The following is a 17104-nucleotide window of genomic DNA, read 5'->3' as shown; positions in this document are numbered from 1 at the left end:
TGATGGTCTGCAGTGATCTCCAGTCCACATAATGAAGACCAACTTGTGCAAGTTGTCCTCTGACCTCCACCCGTGCATGCCTGTAAACACACACACACACACACACACACACACACACACACACACACACACAGGTGATTTAGTGGGTAAGAGTGCTGCTGTGTAAATGTGACAACCTGAGTAGGATCCATAGCATTCACATTAAAGAAAAATCAATGCTCCTTAACATTGCATATTAAAGACAATGCATCTGGAAATCAAAACCACCTCAAAGCCTCCATTTTGTCAACTGTAGGAAGAATATTTTGTATAAACACATTGGTTTTTCTCTGTGCAATATACACTCCACAACACAGGTTTCAAACTTACATTAAGGACCCGGGAACTGGCTCAGTGGCTAGAGTTCCTGATGTGTGAGCTTACATAAGGTCCCAAGTGTGGATCCCAGCACCCATGTGAAAAGCCATGCTGGTACACTCCTGCAATCCCAGAGTTCACAGGTAGAGACAGGAAGATCCAGGGGTGCTGCTGGCCAATCAGTGAGCTCCAGACTCAGTGAGACCTTGTTCTCAAACATTAGAGAGGTGAGAGAGGAAGATACCCATACATACACCACACATGTATATATCACAAAGGTTTTATATTAAAAATTTTGAAAAACAATCTTGGTAAGAAAAACTCAATGGGTCAAGGTAAACTTCTGTAATAACGATGTTTAGCTTTCTTTGTGAGTCATACAACAGGCAAATTCACAACTATTGCAAAGGAAGTAATAAAGCAACCTAGATCTAAGTGAGATTCCAGAACCAAATGTTCATAGTCCAAAATAAATAACAGACTCACTGCCAGGCAGATCTGAGTCCTTCGGGGACTGGCAACTAATGAAAACTGCTGCAAAGTCAGTGACTGAGCAAAGCTTTTGTGTTTTGTTGTTTTTTTTTTTTAATCATAAAATAATTACTTTAATGGTGATCTGAAATAATTTTAAACATCTGATCAATAAGTTTACATAAATGTGGGAGCACAGTGCACTTTACAGAAAAATAAAGCTAAGCATTTAAATATACAAAACAACTTTGGGTATAGATTTCTTGTTAAGTTACATTTTTAACATATACATAATTTACGGCATTTTACATAACTTGCTAAAACAAAAATTGTGGCCAATTAAACTCTTACAACAGTATAGAATATGTCCATAAGACTCTGTGGGAAGAACAGGATGGAGAGTGATATACTAGAGGTGTTTCCCCTGAATCCTTCCTCTAGCATTTTCCTTTAGTTATCTTCTTGGAGGGTGTGGCATTCTTGCAGCATGTGATTTCAATTCCACTATTATTTTTTGTCAGCTATTATCTGCACAGGTAGATTTAAAAACCGGTGTGTGGGGGGGGTGCCTTGAACAGCAGCTTCCTCAGAGAGTGGTGCACAATGTGCTGTTCACATGTAGAGCCACACCCCCACGGGTGAGACACTGAGAGCACCTCGTAAGTTGACAATTCCAAGGGTGTCCTAGGATGTTCTGGCCAGCAGTTACAAGTTTTGAAAAGCACTAGATGCTTGAACATAGGGTAACTGAGAGATTCTTTACAAAAGAAAGAATGAATTCCATCTTGGGAATTAAAATAATATAAAAACAAACTGTCCTCTTTTGAAATACTGTAACTAAATGTTTGCCAGGTTTTCTTCTTTGGTTGACCTATGAGCTATGTGTTCATTTGTTTGTTTGTTTGTTTGTTTATGCCACCAGCAAAACAAAGACCAGCTCTGGCATTTCAAGTGCAGCCACCCTCCTTGGGCACACGGTGCACACATCTGCTTCATAATGCATTTTCATTTTTCTTTTGACAATTTGAATGCAAGGCCTCATACTCCTTCTAGTACTAGCTCTTCCATTTTTTAGTGAGGTATATCAGTAGCAACTTCAGTTTTAAAACTTAGCTGACAAGGATGCCCTTCACTAGCTATCATGACAGTACAGTGTGGGGAGCCAGACAGTCAGCAACCTCAGGCACAAATGGTCCCATTGGCTGTGTTTGTAATTCTAGCTCAACTAACCCAAGTTGATACTGACCCTACTCTGTGGCTTGTCACACTTCAATTCCAGAAAGTAACTGTCACAGTTAGCTAAGTAACTTCTAATTGCAGACATAAAATCTAACACTAGGAGACAGGTCCAGTATAGGATACATTCTGATTCTTCCTTTCTCCTATGTTTAGATGCAGCCTGTAGCAGAGGGGGCACCTTATTGCTATGGTGTGAAAAAACAAAACAAACAGAAACACAGGTTGTAAGAGGGAGCCCCTAGCTGCTGTAATTAAATACAGGTGGGTAGGTGATACTTCCGTATAATGTATACTTGGTACTGACTTTCAGAAAGTATCTGAATTCTCATCTTCAAGAATCCACAGTACATACAGACAAGATGAAGTTTAAAAAGAAAAAGCTGGTCAGTGTAAACAGTGGTCTTCCATACTGGTGACTATTTTCCAGAGTAGATTTCAGGACAGTGCAACAATGCTCTCTATATCTTCTTTGGCAGTAAACAGTGAGCGTCTGGACGGATGAATGGAGTGATCACTTCAGAAGGGCAAGGTATAGGGCTCGAGAATACTTCAGCTCTCTTTCCTGTTCCATACAGAATATCAAGTCCCTGAGGCAGATTCTTGTGATTCTTGGACGAAGCAATGGTTTGGTGGCCGTTAGGCTGGACGTCCCAGAAGCAGAAGGGTTATCTTTGAAGCCCTAAATAGGAATGGGGGTGGGGAGTGGGAGAGGGAGAGAGAGAAGGAGGGAGGGAGGGAGGGAGGGAGGGAGGGAGGGAGGGGGAGGGAGGGAGGGAGAGGGGAGAGAGAGAGAGAGAGAGAGGGAGGGAGAGGGGGAGAGAGAGAGAGAGAGAGAGAGAGAGAGAGAGAGAGAGAGAGAGAGAGAGAGAGAATTAGTTTAAAATAGGGACTCTCATAAAGGAAAACATGTCTCCTGTGGCACACAGGAGCCCACTATCCATTGGGAAGAGGTATTATAGAAAGCTCAATTCACCGAGGGCCTGACATCATTCATTTCTCTCTCCTGGCCTGGCAGAAGCCTCTGAAATGATTTCTTCTCTTCCAGATGCTCCTTTGCTCTACTCTCCTGCCCCTTCCAGGTTAGACTTCCCACTTGAAAGATTTTACAAAAAACTTCAAAGTGATGGATGAATTTATTTTGATCATGGTGCTGATGAAGGGTTACATATACATAGAAATCCATTGCCTCAAAAGACAACAGTCTTCTATGCATCAATAGTAAAAATAAACATAACAAAAGCCCATTATGGTTCAGATCTCATCATGCCACAATGCCAAAAAATCTTAGTGGCTCCTCAGTGGCCAGAACTTTACTTGAAAATCTGTCTCCTTTCTTTCATACACCATTGCAGCAAGATCTGTGAGGCTGTTTCCCACTGCTCAGACCAGACAGGAAAATGATCCCGGCCTGGTGAAGTCATGTGTCCTAAGTCTCACAGCAAGGTAGACGAGACTCCATTTTTAATTTCACCTGAATTTAGCCACTGTGCTATGCTGTATTATTGATGGTGCCAGGTAAGCACTCACCATTCTGGTTGCCTCCAATCATACACTTCCCCATCCTCTTTTACAAAGGACTTCAGCAACATATTCCTCTGCAGTAGATGTTTCTGTACCATCACCAAACCTACCAGACCAGAAGCTTTTGAAGTACAATGACTGCTATTTATAGCCCTCCAGAACTTGGCAAATCGTGAAGAGACAACACGATTATCCATAGTATTTTCTTTTAGAAAAAGGGTCTCCCTATTCAGTTCTGGTCGGCCTGGAACTCAATGTGTATATCAGGCTAGTCTTAAACTCAGATCTACTTGTCTTTTGCTTTCAAGTGTTGAAGTGTTGGCATTAAGGGGAATGCACTACCACACCCAGCCTAATAATATTTTCTTAACTGAATTTACTGATTACAAACATAAAAACCAATGTAAGCTTCAAATTCACCCAAGAATGAACTGAAACCCAGTACTCCTACATCAAGATAGTTTCCTAAACACTGGCATCTAGGCACTATAGTTTTACATTTTTTATTTATTATTATTATTTTGTGGATTATGATGTGGAACTGGTTCTCTCCTATATGGATGTTCTGGGAATCAAACTCAGGTTGTCAGGCTTTTAGGGCAAGTGCTCTATCAACTGAGCCATCTTAATGCTACTTAAAAAAACAAAGATGATAACCAACAGTCTTACCCAGCTATGACATGTATGAACCACATCAGCAACCAGCAGGCATGATAACTCTGTGGGTGCAGTAGTGCCATGCATACCTTGGCAGTAATCAATGTTCTCTAACTGGACTTACGACCTACTCAACAAGAGGGATACCATGCCTGGTACTGGAAACCTAGTTAACTATGCAGTACTAGTGAAATCATGATTACTGGAGGAGAATCTACAACCACTATTTTACTAAACTACCATAATTCCTAACCACAATCCATAAACATTTGTCCTTATACCAACAGGTAAGAGTAGTCTTCACCCCTCATCAAGGAAACCTTTCTTTGCAACAGTCAGAGACCACAACAGAAAACCACAACCAATAAAAATGCAGAATTGTAGAGCCCTGTCCTGACAGATACATCCACAATACAACTGCAGCTCCACCTAAGGCCAGAGATCATTTCAAAAGAGGAATTCAGCTTGCTGTGAGACTGTCTTCTATCAATACCAGAATCTGTACACACAAAGTCTCACCAAAATGACCACCCAATGGGAGGGGGAGACACCAATGAACATGACAGACTGGATGGGGAAAGCCCACGAGGCCTTAACCCAATGCGAAGGACTAACTACAGGCAACTGAGGAAACAGCATACCAATCAGCTGTCCAGTGCCAATCGGCCAGCCCTGAAAACATATATACAAGTAATACACGGATTCAACAGGCTATATTTAGGAAGATATATATTGTATATAGATAACATATAACACATATACAACATATAATGTATACATAATATACATAATATATATGCAAGAAACAATTAGTGAAAAAAGAGAACATTAATTTAAAAAAGAACAGGGAAGGATTTATCAGAGGGCATGGAGAGAGGAAAGATAAGAAAGAAATATAATTAAATTATAATCTCAAAAATTAAAAAGGAAGCCAGCAGTGGTGGTACACGCCTTTAATCCCAGCACTCAAGACAGAGGCAGGTGGATCTCTGAGTCTGAGGCCAGCCTAGTCTACAGAGTGAGTTCCACAATAGCCAGAGCTACACAGAGAAACTGTCTCAAAAAACCAAATTAAATAAATAAAATAAAAATAAATTTAAAAGGAACTGAAATGATTATTATTGTGTATATGTATGTATGTTGGTGGGCACACACCACATTAAGTGTGTAGATGCTGGAGGACAACTTTCAGGAGTAAGTTCTCTCCTTCTATCCTGGGTTCCAGGGACCAAACTACGGTTACTGGACTTGCACAGTAAGCACTTTTACCCACAGAATCATCTTGCTCGTCCCAAACAATGAGTTACGTAGAAGGATAATTGTATAAAAGTGAAACTTTTTGTGGTGGTATTGTGTTCCTCAAAGTATCGTGTACTCTAATAAACTTATCTGGGGTCAGAGAACAGAAAAGCCACTAGATACTTTTTGATAGGCATTGGTAGCACACGCCTTTAATCCTAGCATGCCAGAGGCAGAAATCCATGTGTTCAAGGATACAGACAGGCATGGTGACACACGCCTTTAATCCCAGAAAGTGAGCCTTTAATCCCAGGGAGTGGTGGTAGAAAGCAGAAAGGTATATAAGGCGTGAGGACCAGAAACTAGAAGCATTTGGCTGGTTAAGCTTTCAGGCTTTGGAGCAGCAGTTCAGCTGAGATTCATTCTGGATAAGGACTCAGAGGCTTCCAGTCTGAAGAAACAAGATCAGCTGAGAAGATGGCTAGGTGAGGTTAGCTGTGGCTTGTTCTGTCTCCCTGATCTTCCGGCATTCACCCCAATAACTGGCCTCAGGTTTGATTTTAATAATGAGAACTTTTAAGATTCATGCCACAACTCTTAATTTCATTTTGTGTGTGAGGAGGTATTTTAGTCAAAATTCCAGGTTATGGTTCATTGTAGCAGGGAAGCCACAACAGCAGGGCCTTTAGAAAAATAGCCATATTAAGTCCATAGACAGAAGAGAGTCATAGATATGTCCATACCTTCCCTCAGCTCACACTAAGCATTCATTATACTCTTGCATAATTCAGGATCCCTTTCTTAGGGAATGGTGCCACCCACATTGAGCTTGTCTTCTAATCTCCAATAACATGATCAAGACAATCCTGCAGTCTAATCAAGACAATTACTCACTGAGACTCCCCAGATCATATAAATCTTTTGCCTTCTGTCACGCCTACAAGGTGGGGTCAAGGGAGGGCCCTGAAGACCCGAGATCCGGATGGGCCAGCTCTCTGCTCCTGGACCCTGGACGGTGGAGGTTGACTGAGCAAAGTTCTCCAGAGAACACCGCCGGACTGCGATATACCTTCCCCAGACCCCGCGACCTACCTATCCCTTCATTTGTAAGTTACCCACTAAATAAATCTTCCTTTTAACTAAAAAAAAAAAAAAATCTTTTGCCTTTTATTTCATTTAAAAACTATGTTTTGAAAAGGGTAAAGTCTACAAAACACCAGTCAAAATCAGTCAGCCTAATTACATAGTCAAAGCAGTTTTCTTCTAACATGTTCAATTTGTGAGGGCTATATCATCCTAACCACATCTGTTCTCTCATTAAATTAATCTTGTTCATAAGACAGCCCATGAGGAAAAAAAGGTTGTTCTCTGCACCACCTACAGAGTTCCTGCAGGTGCAGAGCGTGTCCATTCCAAGTACCGAGCTATGACTGAACAAGCATTGGCTTCCAGAGTGAATTATCTGGTGTCTTTCCTCTCTGCAAGTCTTGCTACTCGGGTGTGCGACAGATGGCACTTAACACTGTCAATTATTACTGTAGGGTAAAAGGGTCAAAGAGACACACTTTGGCCCTGGAACCAGAGCCAATGAAACAAACACACATTGGCCCTGGAATCAGGGCCAAATCTGTCCTGACCAACTGAGCATGAAACCAACCAATCAATCCCTGAGCACAAAATCTAGCCAATCTGAGCTTGTCCAAGCTCAAGGAGATTGAAATCCGACCAATTCCCTTACGGAGGGAGGGTGGATGGATGGATCTCATATAGTCCAGGCTAGCCCTCAAATCGCCTTGCAGCCAAGGATAAACACTGGGCTTTTGGCCCTCCTGTCTGTACCTCCAAAGTGTTAGGACCACAGATGTGTGCTACCATGCCTGGCTTATATGGCGGTGGGGATCAAACCCGGGGCTTTCAACAAGCCGCACAAGGGCTTTACCTAGCTACATTTCTAGCTCAGAGCAGGGTTTGCTTCAGCCATAAATGATATATTGTTGAAAATTCTAAATCTATATATATTTAATAGTGTTCACACCAAGCATCTTCCTGCAACCGAATTTACCATCTTACAGAAAATTTAAAATGTCTCAGAAATTCTGTCTTTACAAAAACACTTAGAAATGCCATTTTTATCAAAAGTCACATGTACTGAAGTAAGCTGTGACAGCCGAGAGGACCCAGGACACAAAGAAACAGCTACTGTACGGTCTGTTTTAGGAGTCAGGCAGAGAGTCTTCTTGGGGAGCGAAGGAAGAGCTGGAAGGGCTGAGTGGTTTTCTAAAGTTCCCAAGATGCTTCCATCTTATTCTGACCTCTGTAGGTGGGCATGTTTTCTACATGAAAATGTAGTCAGCTTATGATTTGATTTTTGTTCCTTCTGCATCAATATTGCATTCTGACAGAAAATTAAACTAGCACAAAAACCCATCTCATCTCTATAGGAAATTAAAAGGCAAGTGTAAGAAGGAGACAAAAGGAAGACACGACTGTTAAATGTAAAAAAAAAAAATAGAGACCCAATCATCTGGACTAAGGAACAAAGGGGTCACAGTTCACGTCTGTCACGTGGTAAGCCTGAAGGATCCAAGGGGAAGAGCTGCATTATCGCTGGCAGCCCAGGGTTGAAAAGGAGGTCATTCCAACAGGATGCAGTAGGCGGCCTGGGGCAATGTTATAAATGAAACAAACCCAAGGGACAGTCTACAATCCATCACAAATACCTTCCATAATTCACAACTTTCCTCAAATCACGACTGACTTAGAAAGCCAAATTCTTGGATCTATATGTAAAATAAATTCCTATCGTTCTTATAATTGGGATAGTTAACAATTCTGACCAGTTAGTTTCACAATGGCAAAGCCACAATGATCAGATAATTCTTGGTTCCTGGATAACAATTTATATCCATCAACACCAAACCTGCCTCTTCCCACCAGTTTTCCTTTGTCCTCCATACCACCAGGTCATTTCCCCAAAGTTCCTTCAGTTCTACAGGGCCAAGGGTGAATCACTGATCAGTTAAGGGAGAGCAGACAAGGAAAAACAGCCTTTTATAAAGAGTACACTGTTTCTGAAACAGGGGTTCCTAAACCACTTTCCACATGAGGATATTCTTTTATATGGATTCTTACTAGGACGAAAGAGTAAAATGGAGAACAACCAACTCACCAAGTGCCTAACCAAACCTAGTGTCAGCACCCTATAGAACTACAGACCAATTAAACTAGCTTCACCGATTTGTTAGATTGTAACATTGAACAAAGCTTCTTATTTCTATCTATAACAAAACAGCAGGATCCTTTTATTCTTGTAAGGAGAAAGTGAGTACCACTAGTTAACAGCTTTAGATAGAACACCACTTAACAATGACTAAAAAACAGCCAGTCGTTCCCATGTACGTAACAAACAGCAAATGGTATAAAATAAAATCTTTAAAGGCCTTTCAACTTTTCCTTAAGTTATATTACTACTACACCAAGTTAGAAGCCACAACAAGAGCTGTGACCCAGGTGGCTTCAAGAGGTCACGTGGACCTTTATCCAAATGTCACCACCTTGCAGAAGAAGGGAAGAAAGACTCTAAGAGTCGGGGTCTGGGAGAACTTGATCCAACAGTGTCTTCTGGGCACGACAGGACTACTGCGCTCATGAAGTCACAGCTACTGTGTTGGTCAGCAAAACAGTTGAATAAGATCAAACCAGTGAAGATCCCAGCATGGAGTGGGTATGTGCTGGCAACAAGCTGAGAAGCTCCTGACAGCTGATGGCTTCTGAGGAAGGGAGACTCAGTGTTCTTTAAGGGTGTAGCCCTGGTGATCAACCATGCTCTATGGACGGCCCCATGTACATTAGTGGACGGGCAGCGCAAATTGGACTTGGCAGGATATTAAGAGGACATGAAGTTGGGAGGAGGCAGGGAGTTGGGGAATGAATCTGAAAGAATTAGGGGGAAGAGGTGAATATGATCAAAATGTATTATAAAAATATTTTACTAAAAACTTGTTACCATCCAGAGTAACCTGGCGCCATGCTAACCCATACTCTGATCCAGTTCAAGTATCATGTCACAAGATACTGCACAGAAACAACATTAGGTGTCGACTTCATGAACAATCTCAAACTACTAACTTTTCTGTGCTTTAGTTTCTTCAACTGTAAACAAGGGTACTATAGCAACCCCCCGCCCCCCAAAGATCTATATGTAGATTAAATAAAAACAACATTTGGCACACCGTATACGATCTCTAAATGCTGGCCTTTATCATCTGAATGAAATAACTGGTCATTTGGGAGTCACTGATTGCAAGCAGGAGAGAATAACTTTACTCCAGAATTTTTCTCCTAATCAAATTTTATCACCTGTACCCGATTCAAGTTCTCACTGAATCACCAACTCACTAACTTTAAAGAAATGATAGATACTGTTATGCTTCTCTTGTTTCTCAGTGAACTTTTAAATTTTCAGTGGAACTTTCAGTGATTAAAGTTAAAATGTAGACTAATGGCCACTTCCATATGTAGCTTGTGGACAATGGACACTTCTACAGACATCTTTTCTATACTACTCCAATAAACCACAGAAAAGCTGCTGTAACTTTATCAGACAGTCTCTAGCTGACTCCATACTGTTCCTTGAATTGTAAGACTAAGAAAACACAAATGCTCTCTGAACCTTACCAGTTAGCATTTTTAATAGACAGGGGCTGGAGGCAATGGTACACCACATTTCTCAGAGTCTCTGTCCAATGTGTCCTAAGGCCCAGCACCACGCCAGTCTAACCGCTCTTAGGGTGATCCCAGTCTTTGAAACTCGAAGGAGGGAACAAAGGTTAGATATGGGAGTTAGGGATCCGATGAGACCTGGCTGCGAAGTGAAACCCAGCATTCTCCAGGACACAGATGCAAGGATAAATAAGTGCACAAACGTGAGGACCCAAGTTCAGGTACCCAGAAGCCACATCCAAAAGCTGGGCATGATCATGTGTATACATTTGTAACCCCAGTACTGGAGGGAGGCACTGCAATAGGATTGCTAGGGTTGCAAGCTCTAAGGAAGGGACTCTGTAGAAGGCAGAGTGACAGCCAGCCATCATCTTCTTCTGGTCTCCATGTGTGCGCACACACACAGGTGAACACAACTACACAGGTCTATACCACCACCCCAAATAAATAAAGGAAGTTGCTGCCTGATCCAATATAACAGTACGCCAAAGTCTCAGCTCTGAGCTGGAGACACAAGTCAGATGGTACAGTGTTGGTTCAACCCCTTAGCACCACATAAACCAAGCAAGTATGGTGGCTCTATCCGTGAAGTCAGCACTTGGATGGTGAAGGCAGGGAGCTCAAGAGCTCAAGGTCAACCACATCGACACAGTGAGTTGGAGACCAGTCTGGCTACACAATACCCTGACTCAAATAAAAAAAACAAGACTAAGCTTTCTAACCTTCAAGGAACACAGCAGAACATACTGAGCTTTAAGACTGACTGCCCTCTGCTGGTCAACAAGAAGAACTTTTGAAGCTCTAGGTCTCTGGCTTACATCATGCTTTTATCATTGAGAGCTGAAGATGGGCCCAGGCAGTCTGACAGGTCTGTCTCTCCTAAGTGTGCTTCAAAAGACAGACAGACTGCCGTGACACGGAGTCACAGGCTATGAACTCAAACCATTGTTCTGAATTCATTATGTCAGCCACAAAGGAAATACACTGGTTGTCATATGTAATAGCCCTTATCTTTACCTCCGGCCCCACTGTTCAGTTTCCTAGCAAAGCTTCTAAATAAATGCACTACACACATTCCACATTGAACACGCTTTGAACCATTGTTCCTTCCCTTCCTTCTCTTTCTTTTATTTCAAGGAGTACAAATGTATGTACATAAAATGCCCAATCCAGAAGCCCCGGAGGAGACCTCAGCCTTTCCTTCTACTGTGATCTACTGCCCCTCTTACCCATCCTACTGACTTTCCACGCCTTCACTTTTATTACCTACTATTTGAAAAAATAATTTTACACAGTCTATCTCTTGTGGGAATCACTGCTCTAAACAATAATCTGACAATATTAAAATGCTCCAATGACTAAAAATCTACAGGACCAAATCCAAATACACAAAGACAGGATATAAACAGTCATTTACAATCACAATAAAGTCAGTCTTGTCTCTCATTTCTTTATTCCTATCACAAACTACTCATCATGGAAGAAGTAATTTCTCCCTTAGCTGTAGCTAGTTAACGGCCAATAGTATGCTTCTTCCTGGAAAGGCATTCTCCAGTCCAGCTAACCTATTCTCAAGTCCCAACACTGGTACCATGTTTCCCCAATGTCTACAAGCACCAACCTGTCCAGTTCTAGACTTGCTGCATTCCCATGCACTTTCCTGGTGTCTTTCTAAAACTTCAAGCCTGCTGTGCAGTTATCTAACCCATCACTCACTGAACTTTAGAGGATATCTGTGGCCTATGAAGATTTTTACAGTCACTGAGAAAAGATCTGATCAGTGTGTGCAGGTTGATCCCTGTGCAGGGTCCAATATCACACAATAATGTAACTAGTACAAATGAGCAGTGAAATTTTGAGTCAAAATAGTGTTGCTAGTCTCAGCTTTAAGCCAAACAAGTCTGGAAGGAAAATGTAAAGTTCTTAAATGGTATATTTGTAGAATATTATCTAGCCCTCTAAAAAGATTTTTATCTATTCATTCTCACCAATCTACCATCAGATGAAATTTATCCAAAACAATGGTTGTTTTAAAGTTTTTCCCCTGGACATTTTCAAAATAGTGAGAAGGCACTTCAGCTGGCCAAGTAATACAATATATAAGAATATCAAATGTCTACTTTCTTGAGTTTATATATTTTGGATATTAGCTCTCTGTCAGATGTGGGTTTTATGAAGATCTTTTCCCATTCTATGGGCTGCCCGTTTTATCTTTTGAAAGGGTCCTTTGACTTAGAGAAGCTTTTCAGTTTCATGAGGTCCCATTTATTAATTATCAATCTTAGAGTCTGTGCTGCTGCTATGACAACCTACAGAATGAGAAAGGATCTCCACCAACCCCACATCTGACAGAGGGCTGATCTCCAAACTATATAAAGAACTAAAGAAACTAGACAGCAAAAACCAAACAAACAATCCAATTAAAAAATGAGGTACAGACATAAACAGAGAATTCTCAACAGAGGAATCTCCAATGGCTGAGAATCACGTAAAGAAATGGTCAACATCCTTAGCCACCTTGGAAATGCAAATCAAAATGACTCTGAGATTCCATCTTATATCTGTCAGAATGGCTAACATCAAAAACTCAAGTGACAGCTCATGCTGGAGAGGATGTGGAGCAAGGGAAACACTTCTCCATTGCTGGTGGGAGTGCAAACTTTTACAGCCACTTTGGACACCAATATGGTGGTTTCTCAAAAAACTGGGAATCAATCTACCTCAAAGTCCAGCGATACTACTCTTGGGCATGTACCCAAAGGATGCTCAATCATACCACAAGGACACTTGCTCAACTATGTTCATAGCAGCATTATTCATAATAGCCAGAACCTGGAAGCAACCTAGATGCCCCTCAACCAAAGAATGAATAAAGAAAATGTGGTACATTTACACGATGGAGTATTACTCAGCTGTTAAAAACAATGACATGAAATTTGAAGGTAAATGGATGAAACTAGAAAAAAATCATTCTGAGTGAAGTAACCCAGACCCAGAAAGACAAACATGGTATGTACTCACTTGTAAGTGGATATTAGCTGTAAAGTAAGGATAATGATGCTACAACCCACAGACCTAGAGAAGCTAAATAACAAAGAGGGCTGGGGGTGTTGTTGCAAGAATCTCATCGTGAACAGAAAGTAGAATGGAACATTGCCAGTGGAGGGGGGAGGGGCCTGGAATGGGAAATAGGTATGGGAATAGGAGGGATGGGGGGCGGATGGGAATGTAGGGAGAGAGTACTGGGAGAGACAACTGGAATCTCTGGAATGAGCTAGAAACCTAGAGCAATGGAAACTCCCAGTAATCTACGAGGGTGACCCTAGCTAAGACTCCTAGCAATGGGGGTTAGAGAGCCTGAACCAGCCATATTCAATAACCAGGCAAGACTTCCAGTGGAAGGACTCGGACACCAACCCAGCCATAAACCCTTTAACCTATAATTAGTCCTGCCTTCAAGATGTGCTGGGGTAATGATGGCACAGACATTGTGGGACTGATGGGCCCAGCTGGAGAACCACACCCTACGAGGGAGCTCACCTCTCAGGGCCAGGACCCAGAGGCAGGATAGCCCAGAGACCTAGGGTAAAACCACACTAATGGAAAAAAAAAGTCATTGAAATGATCCCTAATGATATTCTGCTATTCTCAGATTGGTGCCTAGCCCAACTGTCAACAGAGAGGCTTCACCTAGCGACTGATAGGGAACAAGGCAGACACCCACTGCCAAACATTAGGTGGAGTTCAGGAAATCCTGCAGAAGAGGAGAAGAAGAATTGTAGGAGCCAGAGGGCAAAAAGACACCGAAGAAAACCCACAGAACTAACTAACCTAGGCTCGTAGGGGCTCACAGGGATTGAACTGACAAGGGAGTCCACATGGGACTGACCTAGACCCTCTGCATATATGTTACAGTTGTGCAGACTGGTCTTCGAGTGAGACTCCTAACAGTAAGAGCAGGGCTGTCTCCGACTCTGAAGCCTGCTTTTGGGACCCATTCCTCCTACTGGATTTCTTCATCCAGCCTTAATGTTAGAGGAGGAGCCTAGTCTCACTGACATCCATGGGGTGCCCACAAGTATCTGAAGAGAAACAGTAGAAGAGTGGTAGATGGCGAAGGGGTAGAGCGGAGGGGAGAGTGGGAGGAGAGGAAACTTTGGTTGGGATGTACAAACAAAAGTAAACACACACACACACACTCACTCACTCACTCACTCACTCACGCACGCACCAAATTGCCAAAAAGCAGCCAACTCTGAAAACACATAACTTGACTGCCTCCTGTGGCCAGCAGAAAAATACAATTTAGGACTTGCCTAAGAAGCACTTGCCAAGTCATCAGAAAACTCTAGCAAACCGTGTCGAAATCAGTTTTCCATTTTGTTAAAAGTTCTTCACAGGACTAAGGGAGAAGCAGCTCTAGTTTCATAGCTGGAGAACCACGAAGGACACGGTGCTGAACAACTAAAGGCGGTGTATTAGTAGCTTTGACTGTATCAACAGGAGCTTCACTTCTAAGTCAGGGTTCCAGAGCGGGGGAGCTGCACACAGGATGGAAAAGGCTCCCAGAAAACAACCTGGACTGGCCGGAGAGGTGAGGGGGCACTAGCAGCGGTGCTTTCCATACGTGCTTGACAAGCTACTGGTGAGCAACATCTCGAACTACAGAGGTGAGCCAAAGAGAGCAGCAGCACCGAGAACAGAAGGCGCCTACATAAAATGGAGGAGACTACCTCAGGGTTGGGAACAGGCAAAGATACATATTGAATGCTTAAACAGATCAAACAAACAAAAAACAGGTACAACTAGTAAAAAAGACAAAATGAAAGACTTCATACAGAGTGAAACTGTTAAATATACTGAGTTGACAAAGGCCAATGGTAACATACAGAAGAAATAAAAAAGCTCAATTTATATGGTATTCTTTAAGACCAACTACAAATAAAGATACAGTTAAGTTAGAAGTCTATGTGTAGAAAAGACAAACCACGCAAATCCTAGGCATAAGAAAGCTATCTTAGCTATAAAATATTAAAGGAAACAGGCTTCCAGACAAAGAATATTTCTAGAAATGAAGATCGATTTTTATCAGAAAGACATAACACAACACACAAGCCATTTTATAACAGAAGCAGAAATTAAAGTAGAAAAAGGTGGGCACATCATCAAAGTAGCCCACACCCCCTTCTCTCAGAACTTTATGGAATAAGCACCTCCAGCCCAAAATAAACGAGTCAGACGACAGGATTACAGACACCCCACCGATAACGGCAGGTTTTAAGTTTCTAAATACTCATCCAATCTGACTAAACACTAATAGGCAAGCTTCAATAGATTTAAAAGAACCGAAATCATAGACTATGTCCTCTGGCCACATGCAAACAAAACCAATATAGAAATGTAACAACACACTTCCAAAGAGCTGGTATGTGAAAGCTATCAAAAAGGAAATTCAAATTAATACTGCAAGCAAATTATATCCAACATATTAAAGTGTGTATGGGCGAAGCCAAAACGGATAGATAATGAAAATTTACAGTAGAAACTCAATGTTCAGTTGGTAGGATGCTTGCCCAGCATACACAAAGCTTTTGTTCAATTTCCAGTACCCCATAAACTTGGGTGTGGTGCTGAATGCTTCAATTTCTACAACACTCGGGAGGTGAAGGCAGAAAGATCAGAGTTCAAAGTTATCTTTGATGATATAATGAATTTTAGGCTAGCTGGTGTACATGAAATCATGTCTAAAGAAAATGTTTACTAAATTGTAAATTAGCATTTAGAGAGATTAATAAAAAAACAAAGAGCCCTTATCTAAACTAACCAAGAAGTGAGAGGAGGGGAGGAAGAGAATACAATCCACAACTTATCAACATTGGGAATGAAAAAAGAATATATATTGTTACAGATATTAAAGCAGATAATAAGATACAATGAATAATTTCCTATTGGCTACCTGAACAACTCAGATACTGTGGTGGTATCGTGTATTCTAATAAATTTATCTGGGGTCAGAGAACAGACAGCCACTAGATACAAAGGCTAGAAAATGGTGGCACTCACACCTTTAATCCTAGCATTCCAGAGATAGAAATCCCTCTGGATCTCTGTGAGTTCAAGGCCACATTGGAAATAGCCAAGCATGGTGACACACACCTTTAATCCCAGAAAGCCAACCTTTAATCCCAGGGAGTTGTGGTAGAAAGAGAAAGATATATAAGGCATGAGGGCCAGAAACTAGAGGCTTTTGGCTGTTTAAGCATGTGGCTGGTTAAGCATGTGGCTGGTTAAGCTTCAGGCTTTCGAGCAGCACAGTTCAGCTGAGACCCATTCCGGGTGAGTACTCAGAGGCCTCCAGTCTGAGGAAACAGGACCAGATGAGGAATTGGCAAGGTGAGATAGCTGTGGCTTGTTCTGTCTCTCTGATCTACCAGCATGGACCCCAATAACTGGCCTCGGGTTTGATTTTATTAATAAGAACTTTTAAGATTCATGCTACATCTGGCGTCCAACGTTCGTGTTACGAATTCATGAAAAAGCTGTTTGCCTGTGGCCTTGTGAGCCCCAGCTCAGGCCCAAGCTACACTCAGCCGGTTGTGGTGGCACACGCCGGTAGGATTTGCTGAAGGAGACAGAGGCAGGAAGATCCCGAGTTTGAGGCCGGCCTAGGAGGCTTGGGAGAAGCTTTGGTCCTGACTTAGCCACAAACAGTGGTGGGACCATGGAAGCAGTGGCTACTGCTCCACGTTGCCAGCTCCTTTTCATCGTGTTGGTGACTGTGGTGATGCTGCTACCTGGGACAAAGGGTTTACTGCTGCTGGTTCAGAGAAGAATTGCCAGGACCATCGTGTTACAAGAAAGCATCGACAAAGGTCAGTTTGGAAAAGTTTGGCACGAC

At 42.0% G+C, this 17104-nt stretch overlaps 1 protein-coding gene across 1 annotated transcript in view; it reads right to left on the bottom strand.

Moving 5' to 3' along the window:
- Positions 1-623: 623 nt before the first annotated feature.
- Positions 624-17104, bottom strand: part of Taf4b (TATA-box binding protein associated factor 4b) — a 124887-nt gene continuing 108406 nt past the window's right edge. Inside the window, exon 15 of the mRNA XM_028861275.2 lies at positions 624-2746. Coding sequence (XP_028717108.1) covers positions 2579-2746 — 168 coding nt within the window. The 3' untranslated portion in view covers positions 624-2578. The remainder of the gene's footprint in view (positions 2747-17104) is intronic.

This window comes from Peromyscus leucopus, chromosome 19 (genome assembly GCF_004664715.2).
Source record: "Peromyscus leucopus breed LL Stock chromosome 19, UCI_PerLeu_2.1, whole genome shotgun sequence".
Lineage (NCBI taxonomy): Eukaryota > Metazoa > Chordata > Mammalia > Rodentia > Cricetidae > Peromyscus > Peromyscus leucopus.
This window is presented reverse-complemented; position numbering and strand designations above follow the sequence as displayed.